The sequence below is a fragment of the Macaca nemestrina genome, chromosome 2, assembly GCF_043159975.1.
Source record: "Macaca nemestrina isolate mMacNem1 chromosome 2, mMacNem.hap1, whole genome shotgun sequence".
NCBI classification, from domain to species: Eukaryota; Metazoa; Chordata; class Mammalia; order Primates; family Cercopithecidae; genus Macaca; species Macaca nemestrina.
Window position 1 is genome coordinate 41,073,383 of NC_092126.1, and position 22,298 is coordinate 41,095,680.

At 37.5% G+C, this 22,298-nt stretch overlaps 1 protein-coding gene across 17 annotated transcripts in view; it reads right to left on the reverse strand.

Moving 5' to 3' along the window:
- LOC105469945 (centrosomal protein 70) overlaps nucleotides 1-22,298 on the reverse strand; it is a 100,776-nt gene that overhangs the window by 16,707 nt on the left and 61,771 nt on the right. For all 17 annotated transcript variants that reach the window (XR_011619738.1, XM_071090993.1, XM_071090989.1 and 14 more), the window contains 5 exons: nucleotides 18,905-19,074; nucleotides 14,466-14,522; nucleotides 11,319-11,406; nucleotides 11,143-11,231; nucleotides 7,525-7,599 (listed from right to left, as the gene is read on the reverse strand). Coding sequence is in view for 16 of the 17 variants with exons in the window: in XM_071090993.1 (XP_070947094.1) it covers nucleotides 7,525-7,599; nucleotides 11,143-11,231; nucleotides 11,319-11,406; nucleotides 14,466-14,522; nucleotides 18,905-19,074 (479 nt within the window). In the remaining variant the exon portion in view is untranslated. The remainder of the gene's footprint in view (nucleotides 1-7,524; nucleotides 7,600-11,142; nucleotides 11,232-11,318; nucleotides 11,407-14,465; nucleotides 14,523-18,904; nucleotides 19,075-22,298) is intronic.

Sequence of the window (22,298 nt, forward strand, 5' to 3'; positions counted from 1 at the left end):
CATTGATAAGGGGGGACTACTGTAGTCTCTTAATAGTCCTTCAAATTACCCCTCTTCAATTTGAGTATGCCTTCAGTTTCCTGCTGGGACTTCAACCCACTAAACTGACTCCTATGACTCATTAATGATGCGCTCTGCCTGCTGTTTGTAAAAACAGAATAGTAAAACTCCATCATGTCATTTTCCTGTTGAAAAACAATCAATGATTTCCCATTCCTTTATGTGCTAAATCTAATTTCCTTGGGCTAGCGTTCAAAACTCTCCATGCTGTTAGTCCTAACAGAGTATTTCTTTCTTTTTTTTGGAGATGGAGTCTCACTCTGTCACCCAAGCTAATTGGGTCATGCAGTGGCATGACCTCACCTCACTGCAACCCCTGCCTCCCAGGTTTAAGCGATTCTTCTGCCTCAGCCTCCCAAAGTGTAGCTGCGACTACAGGCATGCGTCACCATACCCAGCTAATTTTTGTATATTTGTTTGTTTGTTTGTTTTTAGTAGAGAGGGGGTTTCACCATGTTGCCCAGGCTGGTCTCAATCTCCTGACCTCAGGTGACCCACCCGCCTCAGCCTCCCAAAATGCTGGGATTACAAGAGTGAGCCACCGCGCCCGGCCAGTCCTAACACAGTATTTCTCCTGACTCCTTTCTTACTTGATTCTACTACTTCCCTACAATTACCCACTCCAGTCACATATATTCCCCTTATATTCACTCAATTGCTATTCTCTGCTATTTCTAGTGAGTATATATATATTTGGCCCAAGCCAAATTATAAATGACTTCCTATCTATTTACTACATTCACATTCTTCAGTTTTGCCTAAAGGCAGTGCCAAGAGCATATTATCCAGAACAAAAAAGGACACAGAAAAGCTGATGTGGCCTCTAGAAGGACTAGAAGTAAACTGATATATCTGAATTTAAATGTTAGTTCCTTTCACTTAGGTGAAAATGTTCAACTTATCAATGAATTGTTTGCAAATCTGATTAATAAATGTTACACTGTAGATATACAACATTTTTGCTGTCAGTGCAATAATCTAGATATATAATTGCATGTACTGATTAGTTACTCTGGGAAATGAAATGTGATTCTATTAACCAGATGAATAAAGAGATATATCCTCGCTTAATAATTACAGTAACTAAAATTTACTGGGAGCCTAATGATGATAACTAGTAGGTACTGAGAGCCTTCCCTATGCAGGAATTCTAAGCACTGTACATGTATTAACTCATTTAGTCCCATTGTTTTTCTAAGTTTATGTAAGACAATGATTAGTAAAAGCTGGGGACTCAGGAAACTGTTCCACTTAGTCTCACAGAAAATATCTGCCATTAACAGTACTACTGAAAAACTTCACATTCTGCAAAATCATGCAAGTAATTAACAGGGCTCAGGAGAAAACAGTATTAGAAACCAAACTACTTACAACTGATGTAGCTTTAGAACTGGAGAATAAAAACAATAATTGGTGCCTCAGGAGTTAAGTTGGACAGATCAAGCATGTCTGGAGGTTGCCTCAGGATATATTAAAAATGCACAGACAACAAAGAAGAAATGTTGGCTTACCCATGGCAAGACAAGAAGACTGAAGTGGAGCCCTGGGCCAAAGAAGCTGAGGTTAAAATGGGCAAGGGAGGAAGTGCAACTTGCTTCCAGCCTATAGTCTGTCTAATGCTGGGGGTCAGGGAAGGAGCCCAGGGTACTGTTGGCTCATTCTAAATTTTCTTAAACGAGAGCTAAAAGGGCACTTGTCTATGTACTAGCAAAGCTTGCGCCCTTCCTGAAGGCTATAACTATTACTGCTGTTATTATAGTGCCTTGAGTCTAGGAAAAATGATACATGTACGATATAACTTCCATGTTATATTGATGATTTCCTCATTTTCTATCTGCATGACTTAATTGTCATTTTAGAAACCTGTGTTGTAGCTGCCTGGGCTGTACTCAGAAATATGGTAGAGTTGTTCTACAGTATCCAGAGCAGTCAGGAAGGGCCTGAAAGATAATAAAAATCCCCTAGGAGTGGCTAAGGGGTACTCTGCATGCTTTGCAGACTCTTACTCCATGTATTCAGCAGCAGCAACTATGTTTTTTTGTGGACACTGAGAAAACAGAAAACTGTACCTCCAACTTAAAATATGCTGTGTTATCTATTTTGTATAGCCATCTCCATAAGATAACTTTCCATGTGCAGAAACTTTACAGCTTTTAACTGTGTTCTGTTAGAGCTTTTCCGTGATATCACAGTGGAATAAGATCCATGCTGGAGATGAAGAACAAGTTAAAAAAAGGACTGCCAATTTTGTTTTTAAAAATTCCACTAATTTAACTACATTAATGCAAAACACATAGGTGCATCAGTGTGAGCTTTTCAAAGCTATATTGTTCGCTGAGTCTTTTACCCTACAATCTTAGGACTTCCTAAGACAGTTAGTGATGAAAAGAGGGGTGGTTCACTTCAACCCAGCACCAGTGCCAAACTCTGAAGGCAAGTGTTTCTCTAGTTGAAAAGTCCAGCTCCTGGCTAAAATCCAATGTGTTATATTTCAGGCACAGCCATAGATAATTACAAAGGCTTTGCCTAGAAGATCTCTTGCGGGGAAAGCTGTCCTCTCCACACCAGACATGATGCACAGCCTGTGTACTGCAATCTCTGGAGACAGTTGCAGTCAAGGACACACCACCTCCTTTCCTTCCTGAAAGCTATACTACTACTACTGTTATTCTAGTGCCTTGCCACAAGCATTTCTGCATTCCTACCCTAGGCACCTCCATTAGGGGCCTCTTGGAGCTTAGACTGAGTCATGTGTCAAGTACCTCTATCCAAGATCTTCTCATTGGTGGAGAAGCCTTAATTAAAATACTTTTCTCCACTCTGACTCAGTACTTTTCCACTCCTAGCCTTTCTTCTCCCTACACCTTAAAACAGTAGGAATCTTTTGTGCAGGGCTCCTAGGCAGTGAGATGGTTACCCCCATCTGGGTGTATGTCAGACTGTTCCTCGCCTGGTGCTATTCCAATAGGGAAAAATGCAACATCGAGGAGTCAGCCCTTTTCATTTTGGCCTCTTGTTTATCCTATAACAGTAAGTTAACAGTTTGACTGTTAATTTCACTTTGGCTCATTGGCCTAACCACTTCAAGGACTGTCAGCTCAAAACAGAGTGGCTGTAAGATTTTGTTTTTCCCCTAGCAAAACATAAATACTATTGAAAAATTAAATGAAATTAGTGTAGTACCGGCCGGGCACGGTGGCTCAAGCCTGTAATCCCAGCACTTTGGGAGGCCGAGACGGGTGGATCACGAGGTCAGGAGATCGAGACCATCCTGGCTAACACGGTGAAACCCCATCTCTACTAAAAAATACAAAAAACTAGCCGGGCGAGGTGGCAGGCGCCTGTAGTCCCAGCTACTCAGGAGGCTGAGGCAGGAGAATGGCATAAACCCGGGAGGTGGAGCTTGCAGTGAGCTGAGATCCGGCCACTGCACCCCAGCCTGGGCGACAGAGCAAGACTCCGTCTCAAAAAAAAAAAAAAAAAAAAAGAAATTAGTGTAGTACCTTTGTTTATCTTACAGAGGCAGACTTATTTAATCACTTCCTAACAAGGTAATTTTATAATCAGCCTGTTTGTAATAATAACTCAAGAAGAGTCCATGTTCTCCCACATTAAATTGTTAATAGCCTTATTTGACATTGAAAGTTTGTTAACTACAAATCTAAAAAAAAACACAAACTAACTCAATTTTCTTTGGTTCCAAAAAGAAAAGAGACTATACCCTCTTCCATTTCTTGTAGCATTTCCTTTGGAAAATCTGTAACTATAAATCCTTTACTCTCTTTAAGATGTACATAAATCTTATTAAGAGCTAAATAAGGCTCTTGCCAGTTTTGAATTTCAGCAATGTCTTTCTTGGGGGCTTTGGAATCATTTCTTTGAAATGTGAACATCTCGGAAGATGGTACCTTCTTTCCCTGACTCTGTTGGAATTTTGTCTAGGCTCCTGGCCCCAAGTTGTAACCTCTTACTTATCAAAAAACAATAAAAGTTTTTATTTTTCCTTTAATACAGATAATTAACATGTATATAATGGATTGTATCTGCCTGGCTATACAAAAAGGTGACATTTCTTTCTGTCCTTGCAATATCTCTAACAGATTGCCTGTAATGTGCGTCACAATCTGATTGAATCTGATTGAATTCAGTAATAAAACTGTTTCTTTTTTTTTTCCTACATTTGTAAAGAGAATTCACTGGATGGACAGGAGAGTTTAGTTTTAATTATTTCCCCAGCATCAGTAGTACTCTGAAAAAATATGCTACCTCTGGCACTACAGAAATAAAAGTTTTTTAAGTTTTACCTTGAAAAGTAAAATTTTTTAAGTTTTTTAAGTTTCTTTAATTTTAAATTTCTTAAGTTTTAAAAATATTTTCTGTTTTTTAAGTTTTACCTTGCAAAGTAAAAATTTTGTAAGTTTTACCTTAAAAATTTTTGTTTCATTGAGTGTTCTGTTTACTTCTAACTGTATGGTATCTAAGAGTATAAGTTTTGGAGTCAGAATGATTGGATAAGGATCTGATTTCTATTCAAGTTCTTCCATATACGAGTAACCTGTATAACTTGGCTTAATTATATAACACTCCCAAATTTGTTTCCATGTTTCCATGTCTAGATACTACCAAAGTTATAAACTTTAAAAAGAGATTTAAAAACAAAACACATCATTTCTTCAAAATTTAGAGGAAAAATATAGCAGAAATTGGGTCTGAATCATAATTTTAAAGGATGATAATAAAAGTCACTCTAAAGACCAGAGCTCAAATAAACAATAACAACAATATATATCTATATGCAGTCAATTCTCATTATTCATGGTAGTTATGTTCTATAAAATCACCATGAATGCTGAATTAGCAAATACTGAACCACTTGCTCCTAGGGGAAATACAGGGTCAGGTTCCTGCAAGTCTGGTCACATTTTCCTTAAATAATCAATATATAACCTTGTTGTATGTTTCTATTTAAAGATACCTTTAAAATATATATATAGTTGATTCATTAACACTGAACCCATGGACAACAGTACTCTATAAGTCATACCTGATAAAGCTTATCTAATAGGTATATTTTTTCCACAAGGCATATTATAGCCTTCTTGTGGATAAGAACACCAAACAGCGCTTCAGCACTAACTCAGGGGCCATCTTAAAGAAATCACCAACAAAAAGCATAGAAATGCAAAAAAAAAAAAAAAAAAAAAAAAAAAAAAGTATCACTAAATAGATAGGAGAAAAGGACATTTGTTTACAGTGCGACAGCTCAAACAACAGGGCAGGGCATCATCTTGTTTGAAAACTAAACATGTGTGTGTTGGGTGACCCAAATTATTTTCCGCCCCGTACATGTCCATGAATGACTGCAGGTGCTGTACGGATTTTGTGATTATAAATAAATTTTAGCAGGTAGGCAAATTCATAAATATGGAATCTATGAATAATGAAGACTATGTATCTCTATGTATGCATAAGTGCATGCATGTGTGTACGTGTGTGTGTGTATCTTATACACTTGCTTTAGAGTCAACAGGTTTCCTTCTCTTTTTACTTTCCTACATCCTCCTCCTCCCAGTTGCTTCTCTCTCAATCTCCTATCTCATTAATGGCACTGACAACCACCTTGTTATTCAAGGTTAAAACTTGGGAGACTTCTGATTCTTCCTTTTTCCCCACAACTCCCTATATTCAACCCATCATGAAGTCCTATTGGTTCTACCTCCATTCTCCAATTCCAAATACTTCTCATCACCTCCACTACTGCCACCTTTGACCATGTCACTACCATCTCTTCTCCAAACTCATATAATGGCTACTCACCCAGTAGTGTACGTTTAGTACTTATAGTATATTGAAATTGTCTTATTTATTTTTTCATTATCTTTCTCCCTGCATGTAATCTCTATGAGGTCGGGAGCCTTTTCTATTTTGCTTACCACTGCAACCAGTGCCTAGAATGCCAAACAGATGTAAGAAGAATTGGAAGTACACAAAATATCAAGGAATAGTAGGAAGGGAATAATTATTCATTGAATATGCATGCATCCTTTCTGAACCTGCCACTTCTCTTTTCTTTTTTAGTTTTCCTCCTCTATTATCTTTTTCTGGGGGAGAAGAGGGGTGGAGGGACAGGGTCTTGCTCTGTTGCCCAGGCTGGAGTACAGTGGTGTGATCACAGCTCACTACAGCCTTGACCTCCTGAGCTCAAGCAATCCTCCCACCTCAGCCTCCTCAGTAACTGGGGCTACAGGTAAGTACCACCACACCTGGCTAATTTTTAAATTCTTTGTAGAGACAAGGACTCACTACATTGCCCAGGCTGGTCTTAAAACTCCTGGACTCAAGCAGTCCTCCTGCCTCAGTCTCCCAAAGTGCTGGGATTACAGGTGTGAGCCACTGCACCTGGCCCCTATTATTTTAACCCAGTATGTAATTACTCGTTACTCATGATACTTGCCTGTCACTCTGTTATGTGTTGCCACAGGAAGGAGGAAACACAGCTGTCACTGAACTGAATCATATATGCTACTACAATTGACTTAATACATTTAATGCATATATTAACTCATAGCTTTCAAAATATTTCATCCCAACACTCCCCAAACTACTTTCTCAAATCCCATTCCCTTGAATCAAAGAGTACACATACATAATCTTCAGAAAACACAATCACTGTTTGAGATCAACTCTTTGAAACATTTAGCACTTGCTTTCCAAAGTCAGGAAGGGTACAAGCAGTAGATATAAATGGCTCACTGCATTCCTTCTGGTACTTTTAAAGTGTGATAAGGCTCACTTTAAAACATTCAGATCATAACTACCAACAACAAAAATTGGAGGCTTGTCACTTCTAATTTCATTGATTCTCTTGCAATTCTTCCATTACTTCCGAAGACAATTTTCTATTTAAAATCTTTGTCCTTTATTACTTCAGGCAACTACCTTTTTTTGTTCTCACTTAAGATAAATATATAGCCAAATCCGGCATAGTAAAAATTGCTCTTAAACTGTGAAACCAGAAATACCCCCTTTTAATGTCATCAGCCTGGTAGGTCCAAGTCAAAGCCACTAGGAGGTAGCATAAGCTGACATGTAATAAAAATAAATAAAATAAGGCCGAGCACAGTGGCTCACGCCTGTAATCCCAGCACTTTGGGAGGCCGAGGCAGGCGAATCACGAGGTCAGGAGATCGAGACCATCCTGGCTAACATGGTGAAACCCCGTCTCTACTTAAAATACAAAAAAAAAAAAAATTAGCCAGGGGTGGTGGCAGGCTCCTGTAGTCCCAGCTACTCGGGATGCTGAGGTAGGAGAATGGTGTGAACCTGGCAGGTGGAGCTTGCAGTGAGCCCAGATTGCGCCACTGCACTCCAGCCTGGGCGACAGAGCAAGACTCCATCTCAATAAATAAATAAATAAAATAAAAAATCCTAATAAAAGCAGTAATTTGGTAAAAATATAATTACTTGACACTTTTCTTAAGAGCTTTTTCCAGCTTCTTCACCTGCTGTTTATAAAGTCTTAATTCATGCTGTGTGGGCCTGTGGAAAATAAATAATGATAAATTAATTCAATTTACTGAATAAAACCATAAAGGTACTTAAATAAACGACATACAATACTTTGTTACTTGTCACAAATATACTTATTAAACTTCTGAAAATATTTCATGATTGCTAATTTGGTGTTTACCAGCCATTTAGATTTCTTCTTCTCTGTTATCCCTTATTCAAAGCCTTTTAGTTATTTTTTGCTGCTAATCTATTACTTGTTTTTATAGTGAAATATTTCAAGTATACAGACAAAAACAGAGAACATTATAACAAATCCTGGTGTATCCACCACCTAGCTTTATCAAATTTGAATATTAACAGATTATGATTCAAATCTTAAACTTTATTCATATACTTAAAATTCCACATGTCCCTCATTAATGTCATTCTTCTCCTTCCCATACCATAGATAACCACTACCCTTAATTCACTGTTCATTATTCCCATGTATGTTTTAAAATTTTTACTATTTAATCATAAATTTACATATTATTGTGTTCAAGGTTTTCACATTTTATATAAATGACTTATGCTAGGTATCAGGTCCCTCTCTCCATTAAGGCGTAAGTTTTTTGTTGTTGTTGTTGTTGTTTGTTTCTTTTGAAACAGGGTCTCACACTGTCGCCTAGGCTGGAGTGCAGTGGCACGAGTTCAGTTCACTGCAACCTCCGCCTCCCAGGTTCAAGCTATTCTCCCACCTTGACCTCTTGAATAGCTGGGACTACAGATGTGCACCACCACCCCTGGCTAATTTTTGTATTTTTTTGGTAGAGACAGGGTTTCACCAAGTTGGCCAGGCTGGTCTCAAACTCCTGACCTCAGGAGGCCTGCCTCGGCCTCCTAAAGTGCTGGGATTACAGGCGGGAGCCACCGTGCCCAGCCATTAAAGTATAAGCTTATTGAGAACAGGAAATTTGTTTTGGTCTCTTCTTCATCCCAGAGTTTGGGACAATGTCTAACTTACAATAGGTATTCAAATACTTGTTGAATGAAAACAAGACTCAAAAATGTTCATTCTTTATTACTGTCAACATAGAGAGTGTCATCCTTTTGTAGCTATGCTGGATATAACTTTCTGTTGTGTGCCATTATAAATTTTACTTTTCTTCTCATCCCACAGCACAGGAATAAGAACAACAAGGCATTCCAGTATAATTTGAGAATGAGAACTCTGCTGGTATAAGACTGAATCTAATATAGTAAATATTAATGTATTGTACATTTCAAAATCACTAAGAGTAAATTTCAAACATTTTCAACCACAAAAGGTATTAGATGATGGATATGTTAATTAGCTTGATTTAATTATTCTGCATTGTATTCATGAATCGTAACATCACTTTGTGCCTCATAAATATATACAGCTGTAATTTGTCAATTAGCAATTAAAATAAAAATTTAAGATAATAATCATGCTGAGTGAAAGACAATAGACAAAAAAAAGTAAATATTGTATAGCTCCACTTATATGAAGTCTAGGAAATATAAACTAATGCATAATGACTAAAAGCAAACCAGTGGTTACCTGAGGCAAAGGCAAAGAGAGGCAGCAGGGATTACAAAACAGGCAAGAGATAACTTTTAGGGTGTTTGTTTTTTGTTTTGTTTTTGTTTTTAAGAGACAGGGTCTCTGTTGCCCAGGTTGGAGTGTAGTGGTATGAACACAGCTCACTGCAGCCTTGACCTCCCTCCGGGGCTCAAGCGATCTTCTCACCTCAGCTTCCTTAATAGCCGGGACTGCAGGAGTACACTACCATGCCTGGCTAATTTTTAAAATTTTTTTCTAGAGACGAGGTCTCACGTGTGGCTCAGGATGGTCTTGAACTCCTGGCCTCAAACAATCCTCCTACCTGGGCTTCCCAAAGTGCTGGTATTATAGGCATGAGCCACTGCACCTAGCCTCCAAGGTGATTATCTGGATTATAACTGTTTCGCAGGTGTATACACATAATTCAATAAATTGTGTACTTTACATATATGCAGTGTACTGTACACCAATTGTAACTCATTAAAGCTATTTTTTTTTTTTTTTTTTTTGAGACGAAGTCTCACTCTGTCGCCCAGGCTGGAGTGCAGTGGCCGGGTCGCAGCTCACTGCAAGCTCCGCCTCCTGGGTTCAGGCCATTCTCCTGCCTCAGCCTCCCGAGTAACTGGGACTACAGGCACCCGCCACCTCGCCCGGCTAGTTTTTTGTGTTTTTTTAGTAGAGACGGGGTTTCACTGGGTTAGCCAGGATGGTCTCGATCTGCTGACCTCGTGATCTGCCCGTCTTGGCCTCCCAAAGTGCTGGGATTACAGGCTTGAGCCACTGCGCCCGGACAGCCATTTTTTAAAAGCAAAAAAAAAAAAAAAAAAGACTGAATCTATTTTAAGTTTTTTTTTTTTTTTTTTTTTTTAAACAGGGTCTCGCTCTGTCACCCAGGCTGGAGTACAGTGACATGATCATGGCTCACTGCAGCCTTGACCTCCTGGGGTCAAGTGATCCTTCCACCTCAGTCTCCTGAGTAGCTGGGACTACAGCCAGAGACCACCACACCCGGCTAATTTTTATATTTTTTGTAGAGAAGGGGTTTTGCCATGTTGCCCACTCTGGTCTCGAATTCCTGCCTCAAGCAATCCGCCTGCCTCTGCCTTCCAAAGTGCTGAGATTACAGGCGAAAGCCACTGTGCCCAGCTTATTTGAAGTTCTTAGCTAGTTTTAACTTCTTCCATGTGGACTCCTATTTTCTCATTTCCCTTGCCTACCCGTGTGTTCTTGTTCCTTTCATAAGTTATCGTGGGAGAGAACTGACTAAAGTGAGAATAAGAATATTATGTACTCATGATTAGCTTTAGAGCAAAAGAGATAGAATGGTGCATTTAATATTCCAAATTCCAGTATATGTTTACTTTTCAAAGGATGAAGAAAAATTGACCAGGATGCAGTGGCTCATGCCTGTAATTCCAGTACTTTGGGAATTCCGGCACTGAGCCTAGGAGTTCAAGATCAGCCTAGGCAACACAGGGAGACCCCATCTCTACCAAACAAAAAATTAAAAAATTAGAGGCCGAGCGTGGTGGCTCATGCCTGTAATCCCAGCACTTTGGGAGGCCAAGGAGAAAGGATCACTTGAGGTCAGAAGTTCAAGACCAGCCTGACCAACATGGCGAAACCTCATCTCTACTAAAAATACAAAAAATAGCCAGCCGTCGTGGCGCGCACCTGTAATCCCAGCTACTCGGGAGGCTGAGGCAGGAGAGTCACTTGAACCTGGGAGGCAGATGTTGCAGTGAGTCGAGATCGCGCCACTGCACTCCAGCCTGGGGGACAGAGTGAGACTCTGTCTCAATTAAAAATAAATAATTTAAAAAATTAGCTGGGTGTGGTGGCTCGCACCTATAGTCCCAGCTAAGGGACTTGATTAGTCTTGAGCACTAGAGGTCAAGGCTGCAGTGAGACATGATCACACCACTGCACTTGGCCTGGGTGACAGAGTGAAACCCTGTCTCAGAAAAAAAAAACAACAAAAAAAAAACTTAAGTTTCTCTCACCTGGTTTCCAAATCTTTTTGGAGGTTCAGCTTTTCACTTAAAAGTGCATCAATCTGAGAGTTTGACTCCTTGAGTTGATTCTGTAATGACTGCAACACATTTCATAGAAAAATAATTAACTTTCTTAGATTACTTATTTTATTAAAAAGTATTTATTGGTTATGCAGTCCCCATACCATTAAAAGGCCTTTATAAGTTGGTGAGGCATCCAGACTTCTGTAGTCATTTTCTTCTTCTGATTGACTTTCATCTTCTTTATATTGCCTATGAAAATATGCATGCAGTATACTTATGAAAAATCTATCTTCAAAGAAAAAAATCTAATTAAATCAACATAATGAGGGTTTAATCATCTAAACATGAATTAAAATTAATTCAAATTTCCTACTTGTTCTCATAGAGAATGGTATTAGAACACTACTACTATCTATTATTATAGGACATACAATATCCATTTACTCTCTTTTTATTTAGAATATATGATCCATGAGGACCAGAACTTTTGTCTTATTCACCACTGTATCTCACTGCCTAGAAAAACTATGGACTATAAGAGGTGAAAAAGCACTGCCGAATAAACAAAACGAAACATAGGTGGAACATCCAGGTTCTTTCAAAAAATGCATCCACATACTATTTTTTCCTTCTAGTACTTTTAGGTAACCAAAAGACCTATATGAAAAAATGCAGATCATAAGTGGAAAAAGCAACAGATTTAATAGTCTTGGTTCAAGCCTTGATAACACCACTAACTAGTTGTATTATTTGAATAAATCAATCTCTCAGAATTTATTTTCTCATCTGTAAAACAGTATCTGTCACATCTACTTTACAGGACTGATGTAAAAAGCAAACGAAAGATACTGAAGGACTCTGTGAAATGCAAAGTGCTAGCAAATACATATGATTATTTTTAGCAATCTTGATTAACTATCACTGTGATGTCCTATATGGTAACCAACAGCTACATGAGCTAGTGGTTACCGCTTAACACTTGAAATATGGGTAATGCCACCAAAGAAATAAACTTTGAATTTCATTAAATCTTAAATTTAAAAATTGAAGCAGTATAAAATACTTTTCTGTTAAGTACAACTTTATTGTTTAAGGACTACATTTCGCTTTAACTGTTGCATAAAGTATTACTATTGTAGCCTAGTGTGCACTGGGTACATGCATGATTTCTAGTATTACACATAAACATATCACCAGTCTAGTAAGTTATCAATGGATTGATTCAGTTCAAATGATTTATTTATTCCCAATGTGTTTATTTTATGCATGTGCATATAGTCTGATGATAAAAACAACAACAACAAAAAAAAACTTTGGACAACACTGGCCTTAAAAAAATGGATAAGCAGAGAAGCTTTTGCCACTGCAAGAGGCCCACGTCCCGCCTGTCTTCTTCCTTTGGTCTTGCTGCTTCAGTTCTACAGGTTCATAGCTCTTCTCCTGTGCTTCCTGTTTATCCTACTTAGGCCTCCAAATCTTAGCCTGTCTTCCCCTCTCTCCTCTTTCATCTTCTTTACTAATGTAATACTTGTCAATGAATTGTTACATCCTCTTTTTACAGTACTCCTACTTCTTTAGATGATACTTATATCCTATTGGTAGATCTCAAAATCTATCCTGAAATTGCCAGAATCTCACTTTCAAGTTAGTACTCACTCTTAAAAAGGAGACTGAGTTTATAATATAAACTCCGTTCAGTCAATGAATCCTGAAAAACCCCCTCCTTAGGAGACTCTTTTTATTGCTGCAAATTTTCTCATTTGTAGAATATTATTTATTAATGTATCTCATATTTTCTTCCTATCCTCCACTTCCCTCAATAAGACATTCAATCCAAATATCTGACCCAAGGATAATCTGCATAGGCCAAAATACTTTACTTCAGCTAAACAACTAATGAAAAGCTTTTTAAGCTAAAAAGTGATTCTTCTCCAAGTCGCTTGTTCCTCAACCCCAGATTTTCATTACAAATTCATGACAACTAAATTCAATACCACCACTCCAATGGCCTCAATCCTTTTGTCACCTTTAGTCAGAGAACCCCATTTGCAGAACTCTACAAGTACCTCTCACATCATATTCTACATGAAAAATTTCCTGATGGCTATGTTATGTTAAATCTATTCTACTCTTACCAAAAACCCCAAATCCCCTCTCTTCATCATCTAGATCAGGGGTCAGCAAACTGCTGTCTGCAGGCTATATTCAGCAGGCTGTTGGTTTTGTAACTATTTTTATTGTAACACACCTGTGCCAATTCATTTACATATTATCTGTGTCTGATTTTGTGCTCCAACAGCCTAGTTGAGTAGTTGTCCTATCTTTGTAGAATCTCTACCATCTAAACGACAGTTTCATTTGGAAGTCAGAAGGTCCCTGATGCTACTTGATAAAATGCTGCTTTCTGAAAAGAATATAAAGCAAGAAGTTGCTTTTTAATTAGTTGCTCTCTTCTCCCTTCTTTCCTTCTTCCTTTTCTTTTCCCTTTCTTCTTATTTTTTTTTCTTTTTTGGAGTCCCCATGGTACTACAGATAATCAGCAACCAGCAACCCACAGAGCTCTGCCATTGTTCTCTCCAAGATTTTGGAAAGTCACTATTCTTGGGGCAAAACTACTCGAGCGTATGCTTCATTAAAATGAAGAATTATCTGCTGTATTATGGGATCCTAATTACTTAGAACATGGTACAAAATAGGTGCTCAAATACATATTTGTTAAAAGAACTGTTCCATCTATAAATAATAAAAAGATTAGCTACTGTTTTAGTGACCTTACATTAAAGCATTTTAAATTATATCTTAGATATCCTTCAGCTATTTTAGTTTAGCCAAAACCATTTATCTCTATGCTTATTTAATCATGTGATAAGTGTGTTTTAATCTATAAGCTTGATTTTTCACTGACATTTTATGTTTATCTCACATAAATCTGCATACTAATTAGGTTGCACTTTGGTAGGCAGCCAATCTAATTCTATGCACTTTGTGGATATACTCAGTAACTACCCAGGGGCTAGATCACATCAGTAGAAAAAATTGTAATACTTCAAGAAAATAAAGGGAAATACCATTTCCGTTGTGACCAATACTTCGGTGATAAATAAGTATACATAATTTAACATAAATACAACAAAACATCTTGACTTAAGTTGTAAAATACAGTCTTCAAGATCTTTATAAAAAAGAACTTCCCAGTGACATATTAGGTGGATTTCCATAGTATATTTAAAGTTTCAAAAGCTACAGAAACTTCTGGTGTGATTACTGGATTAAAAACTTTAAAAACTGTAATACAGGATTATTCGTACCTTTGTGTATGAATTTTTCTAATTTTAGATTCATAGTAATCAATTAGACAAAGCAACCTAGAAAACAGAATATTGAATTATTTTCAAAATGCAGTATTAGAGCAACTACTAGTTTCACTACATAATTTCAAATTACAGTGTAAAAGTAAGTACAGATTATCTGGCAGGCTTTAAAAAATTTAAGTGATTCTTACCAGAAAGCAAATACTATACTAATCCATATGTTATATTAATTTCAAACTATAGATTTAAAAATAACTATAAACATTATATCTCAACATATTAAATGCATATCCTCCTTGTCCCAACAGTTCTACCTCTAGCAATATCTCCCACAGAAATATGTCAAAGGATGCAACTCAATATGAACAAAGTTGTTCACTGCACCATTATTTATAAGAGTGAAAAGCCAGAAATAATTTAACTCTCCATCAGGAGAAAGGTTAATGGCACATCCATACTATAGAAAATAATGGGCTGGGCACAGTGGCTCAAGCCTGTAATCCCAGCACTTTGGGAGGCTGAGGTGGGTGGATCACGAGGTCAGGAGTTTGAGACCATCCTGGCCAACATGGCGAAACCCCATCTCTACTAAAAATACAAAAAATTAGCTGGGCGTCGTGGTGCGCGCCTGTAGTCCCAGCTACTTGGGAGGCTGAGGCAGGAGAATCACTTGAACCTGGGAGGCGGAGGTTGCAGTGAGCCAAGAGCACACCACTGCACTACAGCCTGGTGACAGGGCAAGACTCTGTCTCAAAAAAAAGAAAAAGAAAAAAAAAAGAAAAAGGAAATAATGGAGAAGTAGAAAAAATAATGTAAATTTGTATGTCCTTAACAAGGAACGATGATGGAAAAAATTAATGTTGCATAATCAAATGTATATTTTTTACCTTTGTCTAAAAAGAAAAGAAAAAAGTTAGATGTGAATATGTATATATACTGAAAAAGAACTCTATGGGTTCTTAACCAGGGAATAAATTGTAACCTAGTGGGTGTATGGAGGGGCAATGTTGCCATATTGACTAGTTGGAGAGGGGGCAGAATGCTAAAAATTCACCGGTGAACAACACAACAATACACAAAGAAGAACTGTCTCACTCAAAATGCCAACAGCACTCCTTTTGAGAAACAGTAGGAAGGACACACACCAAACTGTTAGGAGAGGAGGTTATCTCTGAGATGTGGGGATTAGGAAAGCAAGCAGATTTGTTACATTTTACCATATACACTTTTATATTGTTTGAATTTTTATAAACACTCATTGCTTTTGTGATTTAAAAAATGAGAGAAAAACAAAATAATACTATGCTTTCATGTGTTATTCTTTTTAAAGGAACAATTTATACTGTTTCCCTCCTATCTTGGGAAAACATTACCAACCCATCCCCCTTTTCAGACCTAATTCAGCCAATTGTGCTCTTAATGTCACAACTTTCTAGATTACTCTTTTTCTCTTCAACCCTTCCCCATCTTGACATACACCAGCTTTCACATTTTCTATTTTCCTGAAACTATGCTTTAATCTTTATATCCCACACAAATCCTCTTGACCTACTTCCCCTTTGTGCTACGCTTCTATTTCTAATCTTTTCCTTCACAGCAAACTTCATTCATTCTGAGTGATTGTAACCAATTATCTTCAATAAAGTTTTAGGGAAGACTTACTACATGTTAAGTACTGGGAATTCTGAGCAAATAAAATAGTGGAAAAGTAAACAAGTTAACCAATGAGGAAGCATGCAACACTGCTGATCACCCTCTCCTTGAAACACTTTTGTTCCTTGGTTATCATGATACCCAAACACAATTCCTCTTCTGCCTCTTCTTTCTGTATATGGAATTTGGAAGTTCTCTGGAGTTTGGCCCTTTTAACGATAGGCCTGATATGTCTACATGGATGACTGAAGGTGCCTAAGCATATATCCATAAATGAATTCATTGGTTCCTTCCCCGTTCCTTCAAATGTAGCTTAAAAACTGGCCATCTTTGACTCCTCCACTCCTTTCAACATCTATAGCCAATTCATCCGGACAACTCCTGTCCATCTTTGCAGTGTCTCTCCCTTTTTTTGGTCCTAGTTAAGACCTTCATTAGCCTTCACCTAGACTACTACAACCGATTACTAACTTGTCTTTCTGTCTCTGGGTTTAATCTCCTTGCTCAGAAATCTTTGGGTATGTTTCCTGTCACACAGAAAGTAGAACTCAAACTTTTCGGCCAATTTAAGTCTCTCAAAGTTACAGCACACTTTCCATATTGTCATATTGTCTCTTAAGACTCTTCCCAGAATCTCAAGTATCCTATGCTCCAGACCTCTTGGACTCTTGACGTCCCAAACACATTCACTTTTCTGTTACCATATTCCTCTAATTGAAACACCCTTTCTCTCACCTCTGCCTATTAATATTCTATAGTTCCTAGTAGTCCAGCTAAAAAGATAACTCATTCATGAAGCCTATGTAGTCAGTACTACCTTTCACTAATTTCTCCCTACGTCATACCCACTTAGCATCCTATCTGCCCCACCTTATAGTACATACCACTAACTGCTTTATATTTTACTTACCTGCATATGTGTCTATCTACCCAACTAGACTATCAGGTCACCGAATGCAGGAATCATAGCTTTATTCATCTGTGTGTGCCCTATTACTCAGCCCAGTACCCATGTAACTTTTAATAATATCTGTAGTGGCTACAACTCATGTATTTCCAATAGGTTTAATTCACAATTTTTTATTTCAGTGTCTCAAACTGAAAGTTTGTATTGATAAAAATAAAACAGAGTGGAAAATCTCTGGTCCACTGGATAAATTCATACCTGAATTAGCCTGATTTCATCTGCTACACTGCAAGTTCTCTCAGTGCTTCTCTCACCCTCGTACCCAGTTATCTTAGCTGTTTTTTTGTTTTTTCATTCTTCCCTTCCAATTTCTCTCTTCTTCTCCTTCTTCTTCCCACTGTAGTTCTCTCTCCCCTGCCTCTCTCCTTTTTGTTCTTCCTTACCTCTCCTATTTTTCTTACCTTGCCTCCCTCTTCTCTTTATTTACATCTTTCACTAACATTTTTATGTTGTTTTTGTTATGTGTTTGTCCTTACTTTTCCTTCAAGAGGATGAAAATTATATATGTATATATATGTGTATTATCTCTGAAATAATTATCAAAAAAACCTATAGTTTTAACTTGTTTTTACTTTATATCTGACCTCATTGATTTTTATAGTAAAATAGAAACAGCTAAATATTCAAGATTTCCAGTCCTACTAAGTAAGCCTATAATACCACTTAAAATGCAATCAGTTTAAACTGTTAAGAGAAAAAAAGAAGGTGCTAGCATGTAAACAAGAGAGAATATGAACATAATATCCATACTACTTATATTGCTAAAAATAACACTAAACATTTAAAATCAATTACCTACAGGGGAGGTAAGGATAGGATGGAATAAAGGGGACAGAAATGAAAACACAACTTCTCTAAATATAAATAACGAATAGTTTTGATTTTGGAATTATATAAATGCTTATACATTCAAAAGTAAAAATTTAAAAAGCAATCCCTGAAAATTGAAAAGAAATTGAAACAAATCTAACTGCATTTGGTGATGCAAACACACAGAGAAACAAGTATTTCAAGATATTTTGGAAATATACATCTTGACTGCATACATAGTGGAATATATTAATGTCCAAGAGAGCTGCCCAGAAATTTTTTTTATCATTTTAAGTTCTAGGGTACATGTGCACAATGTGCAGGTTTGTTACATATGTATACATGTGCCATGTTGGTGTGCTGAACCCATTAACTCATCATTTACATGAGGTATATCTCCTAATGCCAGAAATTTAAATTTCATTCAGTAGGCTTATTGTTAGTAATTCTAGTTTTAATATTTTGAAACTATTTTTATGTATTATCAGATATAGCTAATAATTATAATACTGTTCTTAAGAATGATTTTCAGTAAAAAGACAACAGTTACAAATGTAAAATCAGAATTTAAATAAAAATACTATCTTAACTTCAGCTGGGTTAAATATATATAGTCCCCTCCAAAACATATAGTCCCTGGTTCTTTCCACTAAAAACTCCTAAAATCAATAACATAATAAAACTAAGCAACCCCAAAACCCATACAGTGATCTCTAAATATTATTCTTCACTAAAAGGATCAGTTATTTTGAGAAATGTCTGATTAATTATAAATTTATTTAAAAGTTTAGTGTTATTTTTAGTAAATGTTCAATTCCATTCCTCAAAGGACCTCTAGAACAAACAAACAAACAAAAAACAGGATGAGCACGGAAAAACAATGCAGAAGAGGAGGAGAGAGAGGCTTTTCTAGTTTATAAGAGTTATAACCACCCCCAAGATAAAATCAGGTCAAACAAACAAAACCATGAATCTAGCTACATATCAATTTATGTAGCGAAATTACTGTCTATCCAAGACGGTATGAGGAACTCTTTTGCACAGATAGGCAAACACTCTGTTTTGAGTGACAATGCGATCTTCTTCCTCCTTTCTTAATCTACAGACTTCCGTTTGCAAAGAAGCAATAGTTTCTTGTTGCTCCGTTCGTTTTTTCTTATAATGCTGGCACTTCACCTATAAGATATTTTTTAAAAACATAATTATGATATGTACATCTAGGACATGCTATCCTAACCATATTGTACACAAAGGCATCTTCATAGTTTCTATTGAGCTGTTTCATTCAAGAACTTCAGTATTGAGGCTGTTTTTAAATGAGTATAAGCTCTAGGAACATTAATATATCATAAACCTGAAAAAATACAAGTCAAATAACTATAAAATGGGGAAACTACAGTTCATAATTGCATGCATTCAAGACATTTCTTACCAAGTAATGGAACTCAAGAATTTCCATAAAACTGGTATAATTTTATGTTTAAGTTTACATTAAAACAATAATCAGGAAAGAATATTAATTCAGAATTGCAAATAGTGTAGTCAACTTAGGCATTCATGCAATGTGGGCAACTGTAAACTCACAGGAAGTCCATAATCAAGAAATTATCATCAAGAAATAATCAGGAAGAACGACATCACCAAAATGGCAGAGTTGAAGCAATCTGACTTCACTTCCCCCAACAGAAAACCAAAAGCCAATATCCAATGCCAAGATTATTACCAGCAATATCCCAGAACTCAAATCTAAGGATGGGACAATCCCCAGAACCACAAAAAGAAGTGAAAAAATTTCAAGCAGATGGTAGGAGAATTGGACTTCTGTAACTGTGATGCCTCTCCCCTAATCTGCAAGGAACTGCCTGTGGAAAATTTTCCCCAGACTCAGTTTCTACACTGGAAAAAGTGAGATCAAGACCAACTTCCCCACCATCTTGGGTTCCTTGCAGGAGAACTGTCCCTGCCTCAACCCACAGAAAGCATCACAAGTGCCTGTAGGAAGAAAAACTCCTGAGAGCAACCAAAGACAAAGATGGGAGGCGGGAATAGCAGCAACCCCAGTCTGTAAAATCTGCTTGGTTTCTCAGCCAAAGAAGATGCTAAATCAGAGGGCTGTTCAGCAGCATCACACTGTAGGAGATACACTCTATAGGCTCGCTGGGTATGAAACCCTAGTCAGCTTTTCCACACAGCTGGAGTATCCCATTTGGGATCTCCCCAACCTAGGACGATCAGTACTCTGAACGCTTGCCAGAGCTGTGGCAAACCTGGACATGAGCTGCCATCTAGTACCAAGGAGGAGGCAGTGACCTAGCATAAAGGAAATTCAACAGGTGAATTGTAAAGAACCTCTATGTAAACATATCCAAGAAAAACCCAAACAAGCCAGACAGTGAAAACTGAAATAACTAATCCTTCAATGAGAAGACATAGATATATGTCCACAGGAAACAAGAGCAAACAAGGAACCATGACCCCCCAAGATGGAAAAAGAAGCCAGTGACTGACCCTAACGAGCCAGTGAGGTGAGATTCTTCAGATCAAGAATTCTTTTTCTTCTTCTTTTTTAAGTCATCTGGTTCTGGGCCTTTATTTGTTCAGAGGTTTTGATTATTGACATAATCCATTGTTACACATCTACTAAAGTTTTTTACTTCTTAAGTCAGTTTTGGCAATTTCTGTGTTGCTAGAAATTTGTCCATTTCATCTAAGTGAGCTAATCTGTTGTCATATAATTGTTCAAAGTATAGTCTTACAATCATTGCTTTAATGGAGGGGTGGAGGTTTAGGGTTTACTACCTTACAACTTTCAGTGATGTTAAATCTTTTCTATCATTGTTTTTGTTTGTTTGAGACAGAGTCTCACTGTCGCCCAGGCTGGAGTGCAGTGGCATGATCTCGGCTTACTGCATCTTCTACCTCCTGGGTTCAAGTGATTCTCCTGCCTCACTTGAGTTGCTGGGATTACAGGCATGTACCATCACACCTGGATTTTTGTATTTTTAGTAGAGACAGGGTTTCACCATGTTGGCCAGGCTGGTCTGACCTTAAGTGATCCTCTTGCCTTGGCCTCCGAAAGTGCTGGGATTATAGGCGTGAGCCACCATGCCCAGCCCTTTCTATCACTGTTAAAGAATTTTATTTTATTTTTATTTTTATTTATTTATTTTTATTTTTTTTGAGATGGAGTCTCGCTCTGTCGCCCAGGCTGGAGTGCAGTGGCCGGATCTCAGCTCACTGCAAGCTGCACCTCCCGGGTTTACGCCATTCTCCTGCCTCAGCCTCCCAAGTAGCTGGGACTACAGGCACCCACCACCTCGCCCGGCTAGTTTTTTGTATTTTTTAGTAGAGATGGGGTTTCACCGTGTTAGCCAGGATGGTCTCGATCTCCTGACCTCGTGATCTGCCCGTCTCGGCCTCCCAAAGTGCTGGGATTACAGGCTTGAGCCACTGCGCCTGGCCCACTGTTAAAGAATTTTAATGTTATATCTGTATATTCCTTAGTCATTGCTTCTTCCTAATCCCTGTCTGCCCAGGATTCAAAAACTCAGTGAACTCCAATATAACACAGGAAATCAATTGAGAAATCTATCAGTGAAATTTTTAAAAGTTATTGAAATAATAACTTAAAAAAAAAAATCAAACAGAAATCCTGGGACTGAGAAATACATTCCCTGAACTGAAAAATGCATTAGAGGCTTTTAATAGCAGAATGGATCAAGCAGAGGAAAGAATCAGTGAGCTTGAAGACAGGCTACTTGAAAATACACAGAGAAGAAAAAGAAAAAAGAATACCTACAAAATATAGAAAATTACCTCAAAAGAGCAAATCTAAGAATCATTGGCCTTCAAGAGGGAGTTGAGAAAGAGCAAGGGGTAGAAAACTTATTCAAAGAAATAGTAACAGAAAACTATCCAAATTTACAAAGAGATATAAACATCCATGAACAGGAAGGTCAAAGATCACCAGACAGATTCAATTCAAATAAGCCTACCCCAAGGCATAGAACAAATTCTCACCTGGGCAATACCATACTGGACATAGGAATGAGTAAAGATTTCATGACAAAGACACCAAAAGCAATTGCAACAGAAGCAAAACTTGACAAATGGGATCTAATTAAACTTAAGAGCTTCTGCATAGCAAAAGTAACAAACAGACAACCTACAGAATGGGAGGAAACATCTGAAATTATGCATCCAACAAAGGTCTAACAGCCAGCATCTATAAGGAACTAAATTTACAAGAGAAAAACAAATTCATTAAAAAGTCAGCAAGGGACATGAATAGACACTTTTCAAAAGAAGACATACATGCAGGCAACAAGCATTTAAAAAAAAAATGCTTAGGCAGGGTGCGGTGGCTCATGCCTATAATTCCAACACTTTGGGAGGCTGAG